The sequence below is a fragment of the Zingiber officinale genome, chromosome 1A (genome assembly GCF_018446385.1).
Source record: "Zingiber officinale cultivar Zhangliang chromosome 1A, Zo_v1.1, whole genome shotgun sequence".
Lineage (NCBI taxonomy): Eukaryota > Viridiplantae > Streptophyta > Magnoliopsida > Zingiberales > Zingiberaceae > Zingiber > Zingiber officinale.
In genome coordinates this window covers 33,588,791-33,610,089 of record NC_055987.1, presented here as the reverse complement: position 1 = coordinate 33,610,089, position 21,299 = coordinate 33,588,791, and the positions used below count along the sequence as shown (strand labels likewise).

Sequence of the window (21,299 nt, the reverse complement as noted above, 5' to 3'; positions counted from 1 at the left end):
CTTCCTGATTTATCCTAGTGGTCGGTGGAAAACTTCCGTGGGACTGAACCGACCACCCCAAACTTGACGTTATCCAACTTAATTAATTATTTTTTTTACAACAGATGCTAGCTTCTGCAACATGCTTTTACAACATGTATAGATACTAACAACTAACTTTTAAACTATAATTTTACATCATTTTAATTTTATTTATTTGAATAATAACTTAGATTAAAATAATATTTCAACCAAAAAAATAAATGATTAAGACATGATACTTAATACATTTTATATGAATATTATCTGATCTGGTAAAAACTATTCCTAGCTTCTGAGCTATGTCCTAACTTAATCTAATAATATTTTCAGAATAAAGCAAAGCTCATTTAACTTTATATTTTTTTTAAAGAAAAAGGATGCTAATTTTATTTTGATTTTTGCCCAAATAAATTTATATTTAAATGAAAAAATAAAATAAAACCAAAACTTCTCAAGTAGAGATTTTTTTTTCAAAAAATCCTAAATATTTCCTTTATTTATTTTGCATTCAATATCTGTTATTCAGATAAAACATGGACGGGAAGCTAAGGATTCGATGCTTTTACTTGGGTTCACTCAAAATGCTTCAAACTTCAAAGGAAGAACTTCATATGACTTGGTAAGAAACTGAAGACCATTGTGGAATTGGTTTTTGACGATACTCCTCATGAACTGCTGCCATTGTTATACAAAGCATCATTCAGATGCAATAACAAAACAAACATTTGGCCTCGGATTGCCTCATCAGCACCTCAAGAATGCAAACTATTTGGAAGAATTACAGTAAAAAAAAAAATGAACATTCATGAAAACAATGATGGTAACAAAGCGGAGGAGTCGTATATATGTACATGGCATGCAGTTTAATCAATCGAAAAATCACAAGGGATAGGAATTCTTCGAGGATACTACAAAGCTCGTCGCTGACGACAGGGGAAGAGTGTGCTTCTGAAACCATAAGCTGAGAACCATAATGGATATGTCACAGGGCCATTTACACTGTACAACTCCTTCCACACCTTGTCTTTCAGGTTGTAGATCATGATCTTCTTCTGCGTCGCCATGAAGATGACATCTCTCGACACGCCGATGGGAAATATACTGGCTGCAAGCACTTTGATGCACCGAAGATGAACTGTATCGAATAAAGTCCATAGTTCAGTGCAATGATTGGTCAAGACCCAAATGCTCATCAACATGCCGGTTATCTGAACTACGGAGACTGAGCCTTCCAGCTCTAGAAGATAGAGCCTTGATCCAGACCTTGTCATCAGCACCTCGTCCGGCAGTGACATTTTGCTCCAGACTCCACTTTTCGGATCGAAGACGAGCAAGTGAGACCAGCTTTGCGTTAGCCAATGCAGCAAGCCACAGGAAAAAACGACTTGGCATCGGTTCATGTGGGTGAACTCGTCGTTCATCGATGAAACCGATCGGCTCCAGGAATTGGTCTGTGAATCGAACACCTGGCAGACGAAATCGTCCCGAGGCCGGTGGCCGAACAAGCGATAGAAACCAGCAAGGACGACGTTGAAGTTCCAAGAAAAGGGATCGAACGCCAAACCGACGAGGGTGGCCTCGTACTCCGGCTGGCACCGAGTGAGAGGTCTGTCCCTAGTTCGCGGCAGCACTCGGAATTCACGGGTGACGGGATTGCAGACGTAGTAGACGCCCCGGTTCCGGACACTGGAGCAGCAGGTCAACCCATGGCAAGAGGCCCTGATATTGACCTTATCGTTCAAAAACCCAAGGGCAAAGGGGGAGACATCTCGGAATCGGTCGACGGAGAGGAATGCGCCGGACTCGGGGTATTCCAGCAGCAAGATAGGATCTTTAGGGGCGGTCCGGAAGTATAGCTCGATGAAGTGCTTCTCGAAGGGCAATCGACACAGTATCTTGCAGACGGACCTGAATCGGAAGAGGGATTTGACGGGCAGCCGCGCGAGGATCTGCACGAGGAGGTCAACAGGGAGACATCCATTGAAGTCGGACGAACTCATCAACCTCGCTGGTGGGAGACGCTTCTCGATGATGGTTGCGACGGGTTTCAACTCGCCATTAATGGCGATGCGCGAAGGCCCGGACGAGACGAGACGAGACGAGATGGAACCCTAGAAGGCACGGCTTCGGCAAGGCCCAACAAAACAACCTGTTTCAGCCCATGGCTTCGCAATTGAAGGGCCTGTTTAAGCGCATGTCTTCTCTAAATCATTTTATTTCTAACGATGAAGCAGAGGTATTTTAGAGGTAAAAAATAAATATACAGAAGTGTTTCAATTTTTAGGGCATCTACAATACATATATATTAATGGATACTCATTGGCATTAAAGGGGTATTTTAACATCCTTTATTTTATTTGAACGCGTAGAAACAATGTGGTGTGCTTATTTTTTAAAAAATTTTATTTATTAAAAATTAAATAAACATCTATTTTATTTAATAAATATATTTAAAAAATTTAATATTATTTTTTTAGAAAATAATAAAAAAATTTTAAAAATAAGATTATTATTAAAAATAATAATAATTTAAATATTTTAAAATATATTTATTTAATATGATATAATTTTAAAATAATTAAGTGGACTATGAGATACATAAATCATTAGTGTTAATGTTAAAATGAACATAAGTAAACAAATACTTTTTGATGAGATAGTGATGGCAAAAAAGACGAATATGGTCGCCCTCAGTGCCCCCGCCAGCCCATCCCAAGGGTCAACACGGAGGAGGTAAATCACAGACGACTACTAACATTTAAAATAGTGACTAACACATAAGGGAGGTATTTACCTCGACTTTGTCGAGGTTCAAATTTTGAACCTCATGATGACAACATCTCATGGTGACATTTACCTTGGCTACTTTTTGATGAGATAGTGAATGTTATAATGATGATACCTTATGGGTGCTCTTAAAAATCGAAGCATATAACTATTACAATTAAAATTTTACACATTTGTTTTCCTAAAATTGTGCCATGAGTATACTTATATACAAATTACTCATAATTTTCATATACACTAGAGAATATACTTCTATTCTTATATTAACTATAATATTTAGAAACTAAAGATATCTAAAAACAAAGAGATGCGCATTAAGAGTTTGATTAACATACAACAATTTGGCATATGTAAGTGTCGGCGAAAAGACATTGTATATAATCCAATGCAGGAGAAAACAAAGCAAATATCAAAGACTAAAGACTAGTCTAAAAGAATAAATCAACAGATGGTGGAACAGGTTTTTTGAGTTATAGCAAAATCCGTTAGATTGCTGATTTTCGGGGTTGGAACATTATAATCTACTTGAAAGAACTGCAGTGTAGCATAGCTTCCAATATTCCTTGCAGGCGATTTGCATCCAGGGCATAGTAGACGGCAGACGAGTACCTAGTGTTGATGGGAATCTGCGAGAATATCGAAAACTCTCATTCCAGAGTAACAGTGTGTTCAAAGAGAGGATTAGGAAAAGTTGTGAAGCACATCACCTTTGCCCGCTGAGAATTCCATGTGCCAGGGATGCAAAAAAGGATGGAGTAACCTCATTAAATATACCTACGTAGTAAGGCAGAATGACTTGTCCTGAAGCATATTTGCGGCACAAAATTAGGACTAGGAGTCAATCCCACAGAAAAGTAATATTAACCATTTTCAAGTAGGAATTTCCATCGTCTTCTGTTTTAAATAGCATTTTTTAAAAAAAAAAAAACTGACATACTGAATAAAATGAGTTATTTTTTTAGACCTGTGAACATGGTGGTGCATATTCAGATGCACAAGGGCCATTAACAAAAACTTAAATAGATAAAGTTAATCATGTTCATAAGAAAATAATTCAAAGAAAGTTTACAACCACATAATGATAAAAGGAGCCTGAGATACTGACAATTACCACTAGATATAACATGAATCGCTTATGCAAAAAGAACAAAAAAGAAATTAATGACAAAAAGTGGTAGCCTCTAGAGGAAGCATGTCAAATCAGTCCCATTGTTAGAATTAAGATTTCAAAAAAGGCACAAGTGCTACTTGATTGAGTGCTCCTGTGTTGGTGGTTCACAAGGTGTAGTGAAGCAGAGGTCCAAACAAAGTTGAGGTGCAATGAAGAATTGAGCACAAACAGATTAAGGAGTATGGCTGGGCTGTAGAAAGAAAGGGGACATGACATGGTAACAATGGTTTTGAAAGGTGATAATCATGTGTGGTGGCGGTGATAGGGCAGAACAACAGGTAAAGGAAACATCCATGGCAAAGTTCCACAGATCTTGACGCATGCCTGGATCTGAAACTTAAGGCAAGGGCATGATACGTGATAGTACCTGATAGAGCAAAGGAAGAAATCAAGCAGCTGACGCAGGGAGTAGGTTTCTACTCTGAGACAAATGATGAAGGTAAATTGACAGTGGAAAAAGGTCAAAAGACTGTTGACGGTGAACGTGGCATAACAACTGGAACAAGTATGGGGACTTTGTAAGTAGGAAAGTTGAATAGAAATATGGTAAAGAAAAAGAACTGAAGAGAGAAGAGGATGGGAAAGAAAAGGAGCAAGGAGATGAAATTTGGGTTCTTACACCATGATGCAAAATCAAATAATTCAATTTCTAATGAACAACAAGAGATAATCAACAAGAGAGAAAATGGGCAATTGTGGGGGGTGGGAAAAAAAATCAAAAGAGCACCTCTAGTTTTCTTCGCAGTTCTTTTTATTTTTCCATCAAAAGAGCACCCCAATTTTTTTCCAAATTACCCATAATCATAGGAAATTTCCACTATTGATAGAAATAATTATCTTTTTCATTTTTGTTAAATAATTTATAAAATTATAAAAACTTTATACATTTAAATTTAATCTTCTACTTTTATAGACATGATCATTTCCTATTTTGTAAAATAAGACAGACACTTAGATTTGTTGGACAGTCACTAGAGATTGTAAAATTATTTTTCTATAAACTTAGATTTGTTGCAACTATTTTTCTATTATGTAAATACTTTATAAATATAATTTATTTCTGTATGAATTTAAATATATATTTTTACCTACAAGATTATTCTTTTATATTGCCAAATACTTTACAAAATTATTCTCTTATGAATTTGAAACCAAACATATTTTTATGGACGTTGTTATTTTTTATTTTATAAAATTAAAACCTTTCTACTACTCAAATCAAATGGATGATATTCATTGGCCAAGTAACTCATTTTCCTATTAAGCAAATTTTATAGGGGTAATTTGAGAAAAATTCAAGTTAGGGTGCAGTTTTGATAGGCAAAAAATCACGAGGTCAAATAATCACTAAACCTATTTAATGAAGACATACAACCACCATGAAGATACAACTGCTTAAAAGAACCACTGCCAATTAATTAAATTCCTACCAAACCTTCACTCCCTCGATTGTGATTCATTACAATGTAATAACTGAATGCATGGTTTCAAAAGGTAATCCTATTGGCACATTCTTCTAGGCAACAGATATTGCATTCTGCCATTATTTGTGATGAGAACAACTTTTTGCAAGATTGAATGAGAATCATCCACAGTTCTATTCCCTAATGATTGTTAAATATATAAATAAATATTTCACATATTATATGTATCAGCAAGCAAAGGTAGTAGACAACTAGTTTAATGCCCCAAAGTTCACTTGCTACTATGATCAACTAACAAGTGGCAGTATTTGACCAAACATTTGTAGTAATAGGTTGATTATGTTCCTCTGCCATTTACTCTTCCTCTTTTTTAATAGGATACTCACTGTAATCTAAGTTTTAGCACTAACACAGAGAAAATTGTTTAATGCTTAACACAGAGTTTCATATATAAATACTTAAAAGTTCCCCCCAACAGACACACTCCATAAAAACTATTAGTCCACACCATATATTATGGGTTGATGGTCCAGATTATTTAGAACATAAAGGAAAGAGTTTATATGGAAAAAAATAAATGCATGACACAGGTTTTTGTTTCATTTAGTAATTATCAGACATGACCGATTTTTGTGTTCAACAGTTTCTTGAGCTGTTAGATAGTTGTATACTTGATGTCTACTAGACACAAAGTGGATACCCAAGAAATGTAAAAACTAGTTCTAGTCAAAGCAACGATTTCATAAAACTACAGGCAGATTAGCCATTATCCATATTTTTCCAGAGAAGAAGACAACTGAAAATTTTGATTTGTTACCTATTGTAGCATAATTACTGCAAAGAAGTGAAACCAAAGAGCTTGTTTCTCCACCAAGAAAGGAATCACACTGCCTTCCATCCAAACAAGTACGCGAATTAACTTCATCAATAATTCCATTATCACAATCTAAGACTTCAAACCATATTCCAGAGGGAAATCTCCTCCTTATCATAATCCAAATCCATATCTCAGCATAGGGAGTAGCATGAAGCAGTGAAATACTGATCTCAAATATGATGGTCAGGAAAATAATGGTTGTAATCAAACTTGTGAAGAAAATGTAGAACACAGAAGTGGTTGGAATGAGCAACAGAAGTGGTGTAAACAGAAGAGAACCAACAACATGCTGCTCAACTGTGTAGTCATAACTATCAAAGCGTTGCCGAAGTGGATTGCGCTTCTGTCCACTGTCAGTACAGAAAAATGGACAGTTCATCAAGAAACTAAAAATGAAAATCACAAGGATGAGGAATAACTACAATGAAAGCTAAATAAACAATCTATGGATCCACATTGTGAATCACTACATGAATCTAGAAAATTACAACAGATAAAGTTAAATAAGTTAGATATATTCAAAATGTAAAAAACCTATCTAGCATTAAGAATTTAGTCATATTGGTATCCTTTAAGAGATGACATACTAAGAAATAGTAATGAAAGTGAGTGATATAGGTTCAAGGAAGGTCTAAAAGCCAACATCTGAAAAGGGTCTTTCTCTTCAAAGCCTACATGTAACATCAAGCACAAACTCGACATCCAAGTTGCAGAAAATTCAGAGGATGTTTTTGCGCACCATCAACAATACCTTTCCATTGGTATTTTGAGAAACCCACCTCAAGTTTACTTTCTGACTAAATATTTAAGAATCATTCATAGGCCATGGTCTTTATTTAATGATTTTTTTTCAGTTATTTTTAGAGCATTCAAATAAATGATAATCAAAGTGCATTGAGAGTTCAAACTAAACACAACAGACTCAGAAGTCAGAAGACAATCAAGTCACACTAAAGTTCTTACTCCGAGAGTAAGACTAATTTTAAATTGCTACATCTTCTAAATAAAAAAAGGAACCACCCAACCCCATAGAGGTTTCCCACCGGTTGTTAGGGTAAATCGGAAAGTGCTCATGGCAAGCGGGCTAGAAGCCCAGCATCTCATGGTTGCATACCCCATTTGGAGGAAAAATCCCTGCAAATGCGTTGGAGCTGGGGATTGAACCACGGATTCTTGGGTGACAACTTGGTGCCCTTCCGTTGCACCGTAGCCCCGGGGACTGCTACATCTTCTAAAGAAGCACCAAGCAAAATAGGACTTAAATCCCACAACATAATTTAGGACTGAAAGTTATTTCAAATCCATGTATATATTTTTCCAAAGAAAAAAACAGGGCATTCAAACATGAAAGAAAAGTTTGCAAAAATCTGTCTTAATTAGGAAAAATGAATAGCAAAAACTATTGTCAAACTCAACAATAACACTGTCCTAATAAAATAAAAAATATTATCAGTGATTGTTAAATGAATCACAATTATACTCCGTTAATGTAAATAGAATGCTCATAACTTGCATAAACAAAATTTCCCGACACTCTTGCCAAAGAAAAGCAGTGAAGAAGTCATCTGAATAACCAATCATTAAACTCTAACAACCTGAACCTACGGATACAGTTTGGCTGAATAAAATAAAAGACAAGAATTAACAGGAAATGTGATGGCCATGTGCTGGTTCAGTAGTATCACTGATTTAGATGTCATACTCATTTCATTAGTACACATGCCAAAAGTATCCTATTGAAATAATTTTCCATCTAATAAAACAGGAATCTAAGTACCTGTAAATAGCAAATTAGTTGAATGACTAGTTATACATACCCTATTTGCCTCACAATTAATGGTCATTGAAGTTTCATATAGACAAAGAACAATTAAATTTAAAATTTTAAAGCTGAGGTATAGGTCAATACTTATGACAGCAAAAGCTATTTTTGAACATATCTCACACCACTTGTGCATCTTCCCAAGAAGGTCTAGGAGACCCCATAGATCATAGAGGAGAGATTCTCCCCTTAAAGATTTGAAAGCAATGCCAAAACTAGGCAAAAGAGAGCATCAGAACTACTAGCCTCCAATTGCAACCCAACTACATGCCTCTGCTCACTTCAAAGACTTTTGAGGGGCACAAGCTCCGTCACTACCAGCCTTTGCTCATAATCCACTGCAAAGCCTTTGCTTACTATTCATCAACCTGACGGTGATCACACCTTATAGATGTAAGCACTGCCATTACCAACCTAGCTCGCTACTCAATCATTTGGTATACTCCAACCATTTTAAGAGCTTATAGATCTAAAAATTAACTTCTTAAATTTTATTTTATCTTCTTGCAAATAGAAAGTTTCTCATTTTATTATTATTATCATATTCTTCTTGTGAAAATAACAATGCAGACATAGTATCTATGCTCAGCTTAAGGACTGTTAAGAGGTATTAGATTAATAAGATTAGTCCCAGCTATTAGTTCTAGCTGGATTTTATCACGAGTCCATATGTACCCATATAGTATTTTATGAAATAATACTATATAAAGCACTAGAATATTCTCCTTTGCCTATATTTCTACAAGAAGAATTGACAAACTGCCACAAGCTCATTTCAGAAAATACATGAACTCTTACAAAACAAAACATTCAAGTTTCATATCCATAATTGTTCCAAAGGACATCATACTTTAGAAGGTAAGATTTTCAACCAAAATTTTAGGAAATAGTTTCATATTCCAAAAAACTTACCGAAAAAGGCGCCATAAGGAAGCTAAAGCTTGAATCTGCTGCGAATACAGAAAAGACATAAGGCAATGCAGAATATAAATATGAAGTGTTGCAAGCTTAAGCAAATCAATGCACAAGGCCATTGGTACAGTCAGGCCAAAAACTATCCCCAAGAGTGCAAGAACCTGCATATAATTTTGCAAAAAAGCACCCATAAAGGACCATAGGGTAGAAAAAACTTGGATTGCATTAAGAGAAATTATGCCAATAAGCTCTGCTAGCTCATTATTCAGTTTAAAACCAGCGGGGACACCCATTAACCATACAGAACCTGAGCGCAACAGGTCATTTGTTACTTGATGGACAATAACCAAAATCCAAGAAGAAATAGTTTCAACATTGGCCAACAATAGGATTCCAAGAACAATCCCAAAGGTAATATCCATCAAAACATTAGACCATGTGAAGTGCTTCCTTAATGCAGCTTTGTGAGAATGTTCAACACTTGAATGGGAAATGCTGAAAAGATAATCATCATAAGATAAGAAAAACCCTCAGAAAAATTAAAAAGAAGTTCTGCTTAAGCATTTCTCATTACCTGATACTGGGGGCTTGAAGAATAACTGGCCAGTACATAAACTGACAACTACGAATGTGCACATTCTTGCATGTGTGCATGAACATCTTTGATAATATAAACAAGACCGGTCCATGACTCAAGGGTTTATGTAAAAATTGAAGGAATATATACATAGTTGTGGAGATAGAAGCTACAATTGCTGCCACAATGTGCCATATGATGGATGCCACCCTCATCAGCATTCTAAATAAGCAGCAGCAGAAAATAAGAATGATAAAAGAAAGTAAGAACACAGGTTGGGGTTTGCGAAAAAAATGACAAGGGTATTACTTTGACACAAAGAAGATGCTAATCATGGGACTATGAGTGCTTTCCATTTGCAAAAAGAATGTTTTGGCAGCATCTGAGCAATTGAGTGCCAAAATAACTGTCTCCTGAAATAAATAAATTAATGATGTACAAACATAAATTGAGGAGGAAAAAACAAAAAGATTAAAAATGCAAAATACAAAAGGAAAGTACTTCACATACCAAATTAATGACTACAGGCTTCTTATAAATTTCCTTCACCCAATTTGGCTTCTGTGACAGCAAATCAACATGTTCACTAGAATACCAAGAACTCAAAGAAACATGACTTGCACCATAGGTTGGGACTTCATATACTATTATCTGGAATTAACAAAAAAAAAAAAAGGTTAAACTTTTGGGAGATATAAGATGGCAATTAATCACATAAAAGAAATAAAAAAAGGAGTTTTTCCTGACTTACATACGTGGACATGAACAGGAGACAATAAATCACCATTTTGATGCACATGATGCAGGCATGGAACCTGTTGATTCCTTTTATATAGAATTCTTTGGGCCTTACATAGCATAAAAATCCAGTTATTGCATCTCACCAAAGACAGGAAGTGTGGTTCTATTAAATCCATGCAATCACAGTTCCATGTTCCATTAATTTGACAAGCTTTTAGTTCTTTATAGCATTCCTCATCAAACTGTTTTCTTAAGAGACACCTATCATTCTGATTGCATACAGGTCTCAGTTTGCCAGCAGTGAAATCAGTAACGCAATATCCCAGAAGAGAAAATGTGGAGGATTCATTCAGTCTCACTGGCATCTTTTGATTGACAGATTTAAAGATTTCCTAAACAAATATAACATAATCAATTCTAGAAAGTGAAGTTTTAAAATGTCAGTATAACAACCATGAGAAGAATGAACTGTAACAATCTAATAGTTATGGCCTTATGGGAATGAATTATTCCAATTGTAAAAACTACTAACATAGTTCTAAACTCTAAACCAAGAATGGTAATATTATACCTTTTTGACAATAATAAGAAAGTACATATTTTATGAAAAATAGGTGACTAGGTCATAGATGACAATCTTCCTTCAGAAAAAATATTTAACAAATTAATGAGTTAGCACGCCCTTAATAGGTGAGACTTCTGCTTGGTGGATATGAATGATAATTTATCTATATCCAATATTAAACTAAAACTTAAACTCCAAACTATTTAACAAGAGCTACCAATTGATATGAAACTCTAACAAAAATTAAGGATGAAATATCCAGTATGAGTTTCCTGGTACTAGCAACCAAGTTTCTTATTCTAGGACAATCAATTGTTGGAGCAATAAATGCAAAGCTAAGAAAAAAATCACATGGATGGGTGTGGATGGTATATCATCTAAACACCCACGAATAGCATATTTACAAAATTAGGAAAACATTAAAAAAACTATTACTTGGCCTAAAGGCCTGGTAGTTGTTCTCCTTTAAATCATAAAAATGACAAAAGAAAAAAAATACGGAAGGGGACACAATAGCAACAGGATATGGTATTAGTTCACTAGATGCTAAGCATAAGTTTCTCAAGAGCTCCCAAAGTTTGCATTACAAATGACTCAAATGAACAAAGTTAGGACAATTGTTTGTCCAAAATTTGTGCAATCATTCATATCTTAGTCATTTCATTGTTCCATCTCGGATCTGAAGATCAACTTACATAATTAGATATCGGCATAGGAGTCATATTTTTCCCAAATGAAATTTGCTGAGAACATTAGTGAATTTCTCAATAATTGATTATTTTCTTTGGCATCTTGAATCATTCCCAATATAGCAAACAAATTATATACACAAATAATCATATAGAAGCATACTCTTTAAAAAAATCTGCTCAAACACTTAAGGTGCATAAGTAACATTCAAGCATTTCCCTGACCTCAATATTAGTCTGAATAGGAAGGGCCGTCATCTTTTCTGAAGGAATTGCAGTTGCTACGACAATGTCAATAGAATCTATAGAATCCATAAACCAACCAAAGAGCAACAGGCCAGAACTGGACGTGGAGGTCAAGAGCTGTTGTGGCCACCATACTCTGTAATGTCTTCCTCCCATTTTTAAAATCTCACTAGCAAAGCTATATAAAGAATAAAATAACGTCATATGAAAGTCATCAAAACTAATGAAGCATGCTGAAAGCAACTGAGCAACATATCCATTAGCATTAGAAACACAGATCAAAACTTTAGTAGACAATCCACCAAAGTAATGCTCATTTTGCATTGGAGGGCCCCCTCGGGGTGGTGCGGTGGTTGAGGCATGGGGTGTTCCCACATGAGATCTTGGGGTCGAAACTCGGCGCGTCCGAACATGCCTTCCCCCATGCCTTGACCACCTGCACTAATAGCTAGTAGTCATCCGTGATTTACCTCCTCCGTGTTGGCCTAGGGACGGGTTGGTAGGGGCGTTTGGGCCGAGCGAATAGCCTTTTGCCACATTTTGCATTGGAGGGCATCAAGAGAAATTATAGATCAACCTGAAAGGGAGATTTTGGGTACAAGAAGAGTTGCATAAACAGGAAAATTAGCACTTGCTCTGCTGTTAATATTCACATAGGAAGAACTAGGAACTGAGAAAACTTCTCCTCCTATAGTTTGGTTCCCTTAAAATCTTGACATGAAAGATTATTGGATCAAATATCTTGGTGGGAGAAAGTTGTTGAAAAGAGGAATTTGATGTGGATCAGAGTGATATAACACTGAAAACACAAACTGTACAAAATGTAGAATGCTGACTTATTTGCTCATACACACTCTATCACTACCGAAGGTTGAATTACCTCAATAGCCACTATTCCAACATAATAAGCCTACTTGGTTTATGAAGCAAGATGATATAAAAGGTGGTTGAAAAGGAAAAAAAAATCTATAATAAACAACTTAAAAGCATCCAATTATACATGTCTAAAGTAGGAAAAAAAACATCATCATAACTATTTAACCAAGTCCAAAAACAACATAAACTATTCAAAATTTAGTAACATAAAAATAAACAAAGTAAGATGATTAACATTATTTGAATATCATTAAGTGCCAAATTTTTGCTATAGTCTGGAAGATTACAACAATCAATAATGATGCTGGGCTACAATTTAGACTCAATTTGAACATCATGATCAATATAAACATTAGTACTATTTATATGGTCCCCACGGGATGGCGTAGTTGACAACTACATGGGAGTTTGCCACATGAGGTCTTGAGGTCAATTCCTAGTGGCGAAATACTTGTTGTTTGTTGACCTCCCTCATGCAAGGGCCACTGCGTCAAGGGCAAAGTCCTCCCTGATTTACCTCTCTACATATAGCTGTGGGACCAAGTCATATGGGGGCTATCCGGGGTCAATGTATGACCTTTTGCCACATTAGGACTATTTATATGAGTATGAACACTTATAATCACAATACCATTAGATTAGAAAGATAGAAAGTTTATATTTACTGTTTTTGGTCCTCTTAGATTGACAGTAATTAGAGTGTACTTCCTATTCAGTCCAATAAAAGTTTCTACTTTCGATGTATTAACCTCTTTAAAAAGAAATCATCCATTCTCTATATAAAACACCTAAGTTTTCATTCTTTATTTTACATAATCATTTTAATTATATCTAAAAATAATATTATTACTTCATACATGCTGATATGGATAGTTCTAAATGGCATGAGATATCTACAGATAAAACTTCGAAAGCAATGCTTAAATTGTAGAGCAATGAAGTGAAGATCTCGTGAGATCCAAAATGCAGTCGCATTCTTTCTAGGAAGATCTAGACCACCATACAATGTTTAGTTTAGCCAAATCTAAGATGCATTTTCTTAATTAAATTTCTCTCTGATCCACAACCAAGTTCCTGAAATAAAGAATAAATATGAAGTTAATGAAATTAACAACAGAAATTTAGCAAGGAAGAGAGTTCAGATGAGCAGAGAGACAAGATTATAATGATGTCATCAACACAATGATTCTGATCAAACGTTCAGCAAAACTTCATCAAAAATATATTCTTTGATAACGTGTGTATCTCTTTGAAAAGTGAAGTGGTAAACTGATGGAAAACTAAACCGAGATGGAAGAAGGAAAAAAATATATAAAATCAAAATCTTTCCCTTCAAATAAGAAGAAATCGACGAAGAGGATGGATTTGAGTTCGAGAATAATAATAAATACGAACAATATTAATGGTAAGAAGATATATACCAATTGCACTCTAGTTAGACCTTCTCAGGAGCATAATCGTCAGCATCTTGAAGAGATCCATGGCACCGAGAAGTGGCACTTCGTACAGATGTATTGATCAACGATCTCGACGGTGCGCATCGACTTGATGGCGAAAATGGCTGAAGGGAGCATGACAAACACCTAGCACTATCTTGGAAGAGTGGGCAGTTGACGATGCAGGAAGAAGGGGAAGGAGTTGTCAGGGACAAACGGAGAACATGAAGGAGGAGGAAGAAAGGAAGGGTAAAGTCGGCACAGTTGAGGCAGATAGAGATGAAGGGGAGGAGGTGAAGTCGGCGTTAGATGAGGAAGAGGGAGCAGAGGTGGAACTTGATGGACAGTGAGAAAACCCTTCGCCGCCGACGAGCTTGAAAAGGGGGAAGGGTTAAAAATGGAAATTACAAAAAGGGAAGATGCCGTTGGAGTAACTAATTTGCCATCTGCAATTAGGGGAAAATCACGGGATTTAAAAGTAAAAAAAAATTAATATTTAATTTTTATAATCATAATTAATTGTTAAAATAATTTTAGAATTTGTAGTTATATTAAATTTAGAATTCATTGAAATTTTAAAATTATCTTGGAGAATTGAACTCTTTCAATTTATTAATATTATTTTTATAAAAGATATAAAATACTAAATTCGATTTTCTTTAAATTTTCAACTTTAATATCTTCATATATTCATCTCCAAGTTTAAAATATTTTAAATTTATAATTTCCTTCTAACTATTGACATCATTATTTTGTATAATACTAATTTTATTTTAAAAAATTATTATGGAATACTTATTGTAATTTTGGTTTAGATTTTTTTATTAAAAAATATTTATTTTTTAAACAATAAATTATCATTTTTTAAAAATTGAATCCTAAAATATGTTGAATCTTTATCTTTTTCTTAAAATATATTTTAAATCATTTTTAAATTAAAATATCAATTTTTTTCAACCCCATGTCTTCCTCTTCTCTCCCTTCCCTCTCAATTAAATTTGCCCAAATATGATATGTTACCCGACTCTCCATGCGTGACTCCTACTTCCGGACACCCCGCACACTTAATTGGGCACTAAAGTCAGACAGCATATCAAAACCGAACAAACCTATTCATCTTGTCTCATCAAGATTTCCTCAACAATACTAACTATATATTTTGTTTTTCCTTAAACCCTCTTGGGAAACTTCTACCAAACAACCTTGAGCACATTAGTCAAACACTAATCAAACATGAACTGAAATTTAAGAATATATGTGGAAAAATATCTCTCTATTCCTTCAAACAACCAGCTGAGATTTACATTCAGATATCGATAAATTGGTTTAGTTCCGAGGTTGCTGTGGCCTTCAAACTACCTCTATAAACCCGGATTGCTCAGACATTACAAGTCAACTTTATCAGCACTAGCCATCAACAGCATTCATCCGCTCGAAAAGAAACAAGAAACTAGCAGTTTGTTATGAAGTTTCACTGCATAAAGTCCATACACCCAAAAGTTCCATCTGCATACATTTAAGCATGTTTAAGGAAAACAGTCCACGGTCTCTATAGGAGAAAGGTTACTAGGGATGATCAAGACTACAACAATAACAACATCAACAGACATTCAACAAGAATAATAACATCAACAGGCATACGTTCCGTGGGTGGGTTACACAGGCAACGAACTTGACATTAAGAGGAAGGTTTTCCCTAACTTAACCTCATTTCGCATGCACTATCTTGCAGTGACATGGTGAAGCGAGTCACAGTCCCATAAAGGTACATTGCTTTCTTGCATGCTCTGGAATCAACTTTGCTACAATTTCCATTGGCACACCCTTTAACTCTGTTTATCAACAAGCATCCGCGAAACATTATGTTTTTTGAGTCAAGGAAGGATATCATAAGAATAATCTTCCCAGTTATGCGGACTAACCGTGAGGCTTGAAGTTAAAGAGAGGAGGTAGATATCGACCATTTGGTAAACGAGAATTTGGATCTCGAAGTTCATCAAAGAACGGGTGAATCAATGCTTCCAACTGCATAAATAGGAATTCAATAGGATGCCCGTTTCATTTCACTGGGTAGCATATACAGCCTTTGGCTGTAGTACATAACTAGTTTCTATAATATACTCACAGCAGTGCTTCTCAAGTTTGGAGAATATTGAAGCAGCCTAGAGACAAGATCTACCGCCTCAGGTGGCATTCTTTTATGAAAAATCTGTATCACAACAGATACAGATATTGAAATAAATTGTTGAAACAGTATCACAACAGATACAAGAAAAACAGGATACACAGAAACTTTAGAAACAAAATGATGGAACATTAACAAGATCTACCTTGTGCCATGGATGAGCTTTGATCTGAGGAAATTTGAACTCCGTGTAGTTGGGGTTCATGCATTTAATTTCTTCTCTTGTTGGAGTACCCAAAATCTGGACGAGTGAAAATGAAGTGTAGAAATAAATGATACTAAAAATGGTACTAATAAGTTAGATTTAGGAGAAATCCACGAGGTACCTTGATAATTTCTACAAGTTGATCAACTCCACTATCTCCTGGGAAAAGAGGCTGTTGATGACTCCCACAATAAATCATTAGCATGGATGAGTTTTGTTTAAAGAAAATTCTAGCATTAGCATACCTGTCCTAGGAGGAGTTCAGCGAGAACACAACCAGCTGACCATATGTCAATAGCTGTTGTATACTCTGTGGCACCAAAAATGAGTTCTGGGGCTCGGTAATACCTAGAACATATATATGAAATATTTGGTTCCCCTTTAACCTGTTATTATTCAAACAAAAATTCAAATTTACTCAAACTTAATGAAGAAAGCATCTATAGTCAACAATGAAGGGGATGAAGATGTACCAAGACTTTAGCACTTCCAAAGTCACATATTTTCAACTGTTGTGTATGTGGGTTGACCTGTTAAAGAATGTAATTTTAGTAGTTTTATAATTGGCAGCACAGATGGCCTATCATAGCCAAAGAGAAACCTACATGCAAACCACGTTCAAGTCTCAAACTGTACATTGTATACAAAATTACAAAGGAAGTATTTCAGTCTAATATACTTGGGTCTGCAACTATAGAAACCCCTAAATACACTACCATTTATTGCATCTACATATATCAAAATTGATGAAGGTGCATGTAGAGCATTGGATTTCAAACGAACACACAACTATGAGTAACATTCATCAATTGAGAGGGTGATACAAATAGACGTAGACTTCAAAGAAAATCTACAACTGAAAAAAAAAAGATTATGAGAGTAATAACAACTGAAAAAAAAAACATTTTATGAGTGCAATACATCTGATATCTCTTGTTCCTTGAGTGTATGGACAAACAAACAAGACTCATGCTAGCTAGTCAAACCAGTATGAAATAACTACATCTAAACAAAATAAGAAAAGCCTCTTCTCTGTTTTTTTTTTTAAAAAAAGGTTGGATGGCATACCAAAAGATTTTGTGGTTTGATGTCTCTGTGGCAAACTCCAATGGTACAATGTATATAGGCCAATGCTCTACAAATCTGTCAATATAATTGAAAAATTAGCACATGTACCTTTTGACTTGTTTAAAATTGTTTCTTCATTAGTTGCGAACACTTAGGCATCCTATTTTGGTAATCATGTAGCATGCAACATGCTAATTGAATTAATAAGAAAGCTAATGACCAAATCATCACATCAAGAGGACCACATTTTTTAAACATATGAAACTTGAAAGGAACTTTCATGGCTCACCATAAGTTTAGGGTTACCTGATACATATAAAGCTTCACGTATATCAACGGCATGCGCTGATTCATCTTGTTGTAGTGCTTAATTACTCGATGAACAGTCTCAGGAACATATTCAAGAACCAAGTTAAGATATAATTCTTCTTTTTCAGTCGTTGAAAAGAAACAGTGCTTCAAGCACACAACATTTGGATGGTCAAGAAGCCGCATGGTTTGCAATTCACGGTTTTTATATCTCTTGTCTTGAAGAACCTTTTTTATAGCTACTGTCTCTCCTGTCTCGAGACACTTAGCCTAGAAGGAAAGTTATGAGAAAAACATTACAGGTACAATTATAGATACACAACTTCAAAGCAGTTACAAAAAGATCTCTATGCTGAAGGATAAGCACCAAACATCAAAATTCAACAGTCAAGGACTATGTTCTACAATTGCTATCTTAGCTATTAAATGGACTGCTGAAGTTACCTGAAATACAACTCCAAATGATCCATGTCCCACTACACGCTCAGCCATGTAACTTATAGTCTGCCAGGCATTCAGTATTAGTAACTGATAAATGAGTATAAATGAACAACTATATAAAAACCAATAGGACTTTGGCCTAAATTTTCAAGTTATTGGAGCCATTCTAATGCAACAATACTTAAGGCTAACAGATTTACCTGTTTTGGCTGGCCATTTCTGCCGCCTATAGTTGTCACAATTATATGACCCGTCTCAGTCTCATTGCCATTGATCACGGTAGCTTCCACTTCCTAAATTAAAACATAATCAATGTCAGATATGAAATTTTATATAATCAAACAGCCACAATCTACTTTGATTTTATGAAGAAGCAAATTGTCTATGCTCATCATAAACTGTATTTTACTTACTTTATCGTCTCTTATATGCATATCATTCATTTCGTCTGGCAATCTATCCACAGAAATACTACTACCGCCAGCATTATTATTTGGCCCCAATGTAGGTGCCATTGAAGCCATCCAGTGTGCACCTTTCTCAGTCCCGCATAGAGCAAAAGATCCTAAAAGCACTTACCTGCCCAAGGAGGGTGTCAAAATGATGGGGTGCAGGAATTATTTCAAGAATAAGCTAGAGGAACTTACGCAATTGTCAAAACTGTGAAAACACCTGAGAATAAATTAACAAAGCACCAAAAGATGAAGTTCCAAGATACAAGCATGCGAACGAAAGCATAAACTCTGCACCCAAATAAGAGCCTACTCCTATTTGCAGATTAATGAATGCCAATTTGGGCATTCTCCAGCGACAAATTTGGTAGCTCAGAAATCAATACAAAATGACTTCAACTACGTGAAAATCAAATATGTAAGCATGCTGATCTCAAACAATTGCATAATCATTAAGAGAAAAAGAAACCGGATATCAATATTCAAACTGAGATCGGCGATAATGCATGAGGTTCCTGGTCTAGATTAGTTGCAAATGATTGAAGAAAAACATTGACGGCATTAAAATACCCTCCTTTTCCAAAATATTTGGAAACAAGCGTTGAAATCTAAAGCAAGAGGAGCTCAAAATCGGAACTTTGAAAAACCCTAGGCTCAGAAGGAAAAGAATTGAGCTCGCAATTCTCCAAGATGGAAAGGTACACTAACGCACATTCTCTGAGCACGGACCTTTCATTTAACACAACAATCGAGGCGATTACAGATCTAGATACAAATACCAACAGAAAGCATGACACGAGCTACAAATGAGTCCAGTTAAATCAGACGAGACGATGAACAAATTTCCTAGTGACGTTACAGAAATGAAAAGAAATAATGATTCAAGACGAATGCTCACCAGACTGAATCCAGGTGACCGAATATCGTACAAACAACACTGAAGAAGAAATCTCGCTGAGCGACGAAAGTAGATCGACTCAACGGTTCCTCCCCTCGTTACCCCTCTCCTTCGGTCTCCTCCTAGGGTTGGAGGAGAGTCGCGAGAACGGTGTGACCGAGATCGGGGTTGCTTTTACCTTCTCCCACACGTTTTCCCTGTCCACCATTTTCAGACAATTTTTCATGTTAGTACCTGAACTATCAACGATTCACCAACTCTTTTTTTTCCCAAGAACAATCAATTTATAGAGAGAAGATCATATATTTAATATTAAAAAAATAAATTAATTAACATTGAATAAAATCTGAAAGATGAATGAATGTTTTATCCAATTTTTTCTATTTCATTATTTTTATTGATAACTATTTTGATGAAATAATAAAATTTCTAGGCACATAAAATATTTTGAACTTAAATAAGTTAACTATTGAGGACGATAATGCAATTTGAGAAGGCACAATTATTGGCGAGAGAATAAGCAAAGTACGCAGTCAAAAGTGAAAAGGACCCAACTCGAGACTGAGTTTTTACCTTTCTGAAAAATTAACGAGAAATTAAATCGAAACAATTAAAAAAGAGTAATCATAAACTAATTAAGTAGATTTCAATTGCTTAATTAACAAAATGTAACCAAACTACAAATGGCCGATTATAAATTAATACTTCCATCTTTGTAGTAAAAGATAATTACTCTCGTACATGTTTTTACGAGAAATTTAATCTCTGTCCCATTTTAATTATCTGACACTTTGTAATGACATCCTATTAAATAACACTTTCATATCTAGATTCTGTCTAAAAGTTACTAAATGACTATTAAAATGTCATCAATGACATCAAATCACACCTAATCCAAATGACACATCGAATGATTAAGATATCATTTAAATAATTACGAAGATGTATACTGAAAATTATCAAAGTGTGAGCGCAATCATTTCTAATTGGGAACCAAATTAATGCACTAATCAATTCTAACGGAAAAATATTTAAAATAAAGATTAATAATAATAATAATAATAATAATAATAATAATAATCGTCGTAAAAAATATACAGGTTGAGAAAAGTAGAGACTGTCTTTTTATAATATAAATAAATAAATAAATAAAACGGGGAAGAAAGATTATTGTAGTGGTATAAAGCTGGCTAATTAGATTTGAGCAGTAGTTAAGCCTGTCGTGGAATCCACCGAAGCCACAAGCAAATGCGTGGCGACGCAGATACCACTGCAAGATTCGTGGAATCATAATTTTTATTTTAAAAAAAAACGCAATGATGAAAGGAGCGTTTTCTTTTTTTATTCATGTGATGATCTTTTTTTTTTAATAAAAAAACGCCCTAATTAACCCATCTTCCTATAAAATAAGACGATTATCCTCCAATACTGTATGCAACATTATTACAACATCCATATTGTTGTTAACATGTGAATATTTAAATCAATGTAATAGCATTCAATTGTTTGAACGCATTTAATGAGTACATTTTAAAAATAAAAACTATTCGAGCGCGTACGTGTATCGATTTGGATCAACGAGATCGTAAATAAC

The 21,299-nt window shown here is 35.0% G+C and overlaps 3 protein-coding genes across 4 annotated transcripts; all 3 read right to left on the bottom strand.

Moving 5' to 3' along the window:
* Nucleotides 1–687: 687 nt before the first annotated feature.
* Nucleotides 688–2,321, bottom strand: LOC122023143 (F-box protein At5g49610-like). The gene has a single exon (XM_042581234.1). It carries the CDS (start codon nucleotides 2,019–2,021, stop codon nucleotides 930–932), a length of 1,092 nt encoding a protein of 363 aa, XP_042437168.1. The 5' UTR covers nucleotides 2,022–2,321; the 3' UTR covers nucleotides 688–929.
* An 894-nt stretch (nucleotides 2,322–3,215) lies between these two features.
* Nucleotides 3,216–14,589, bottom strand: LOC122023126. Of its 2 annotated transcripts, XM_042581219.1 has the most exons (11): nucleotides 14,133–14,589; nucleotides 12,306–13,785; nucleotides 11,815–12,013; nucleotides 10,350–10,727; nucleotides 10,105–10,245; nucleotides 9,904–10,007; nucleotides 9,592–9,816; nucleotides 9,015–9,512; nucleotides 6,221–6,630; nucleotides 3,516–3,609; nucleotides 3,216–3,434 (listed from the first exon to the last, which is right to left on the bottom strand). In XM_042581219.1, exons 2-11 carry the CDS (start codon nucleotides 12,389–12,391, stop codon nucleotides 3,323–3,325), a joined length of 2,247 nt encoding a protein of 748 aa, XP_042437153.1. In that variant the 5' UTR covers nucleotides 12,392–13,785; nucleotides 14,133–14,589; the 3' UTR covers nucleotides 3,216–3,322. The 2 variants fall into 2 exon arrangements, with proteins under 2 accessions (XP_042437153.1, XP_042437159.1); XM_042581225.1 differs by lacking the exon at nucleotides 12,306–13,785.
* A 999-nt stretch (nucleotides 14,590–15,588) lies between these two features.
* Nucleotides 15,589–19,921, bottom strand: LOC122023115 (shaggy-related protein kinase alpha). Its single transcript, XM_042581207.1, has 13 exons — nucleotides 19,706–19,921; nucleotides 18,769–18,934; nucleotides 18,556–18,648; nucleotides 18,359–18,418; nucleotides 17,912–18,184; nucleotides 17,606–17,680; nucleotides 17,011–17,067; nucleotides 16,783–16,923; nucleotides 16,659–16,709; nucleotides 16,478–16,573; nucleotides 16,273–16,356; nucleotides 16,070–16,172; nucleotides 15,589–15,979 (listed from the first exon to the last, which is right to left on the bottom strand). The coding sequence occupies exons 2-13, from the start codon at nucleotides 18,877–18,879 to the stop codon at nucleotides 15,897–15,899; spliced, it is 1,227 nt and encodes a 408-aa protein (XP_042437141.1). The 5' UTR covers nucleotides 18,880–18,934; nucleotides 19,706–19,921; the 3' UTR covers nucleotides 15,589–15,896.
* Nucleotides 19,922–21,299: the final 1,378 nt, after the last annotated feature.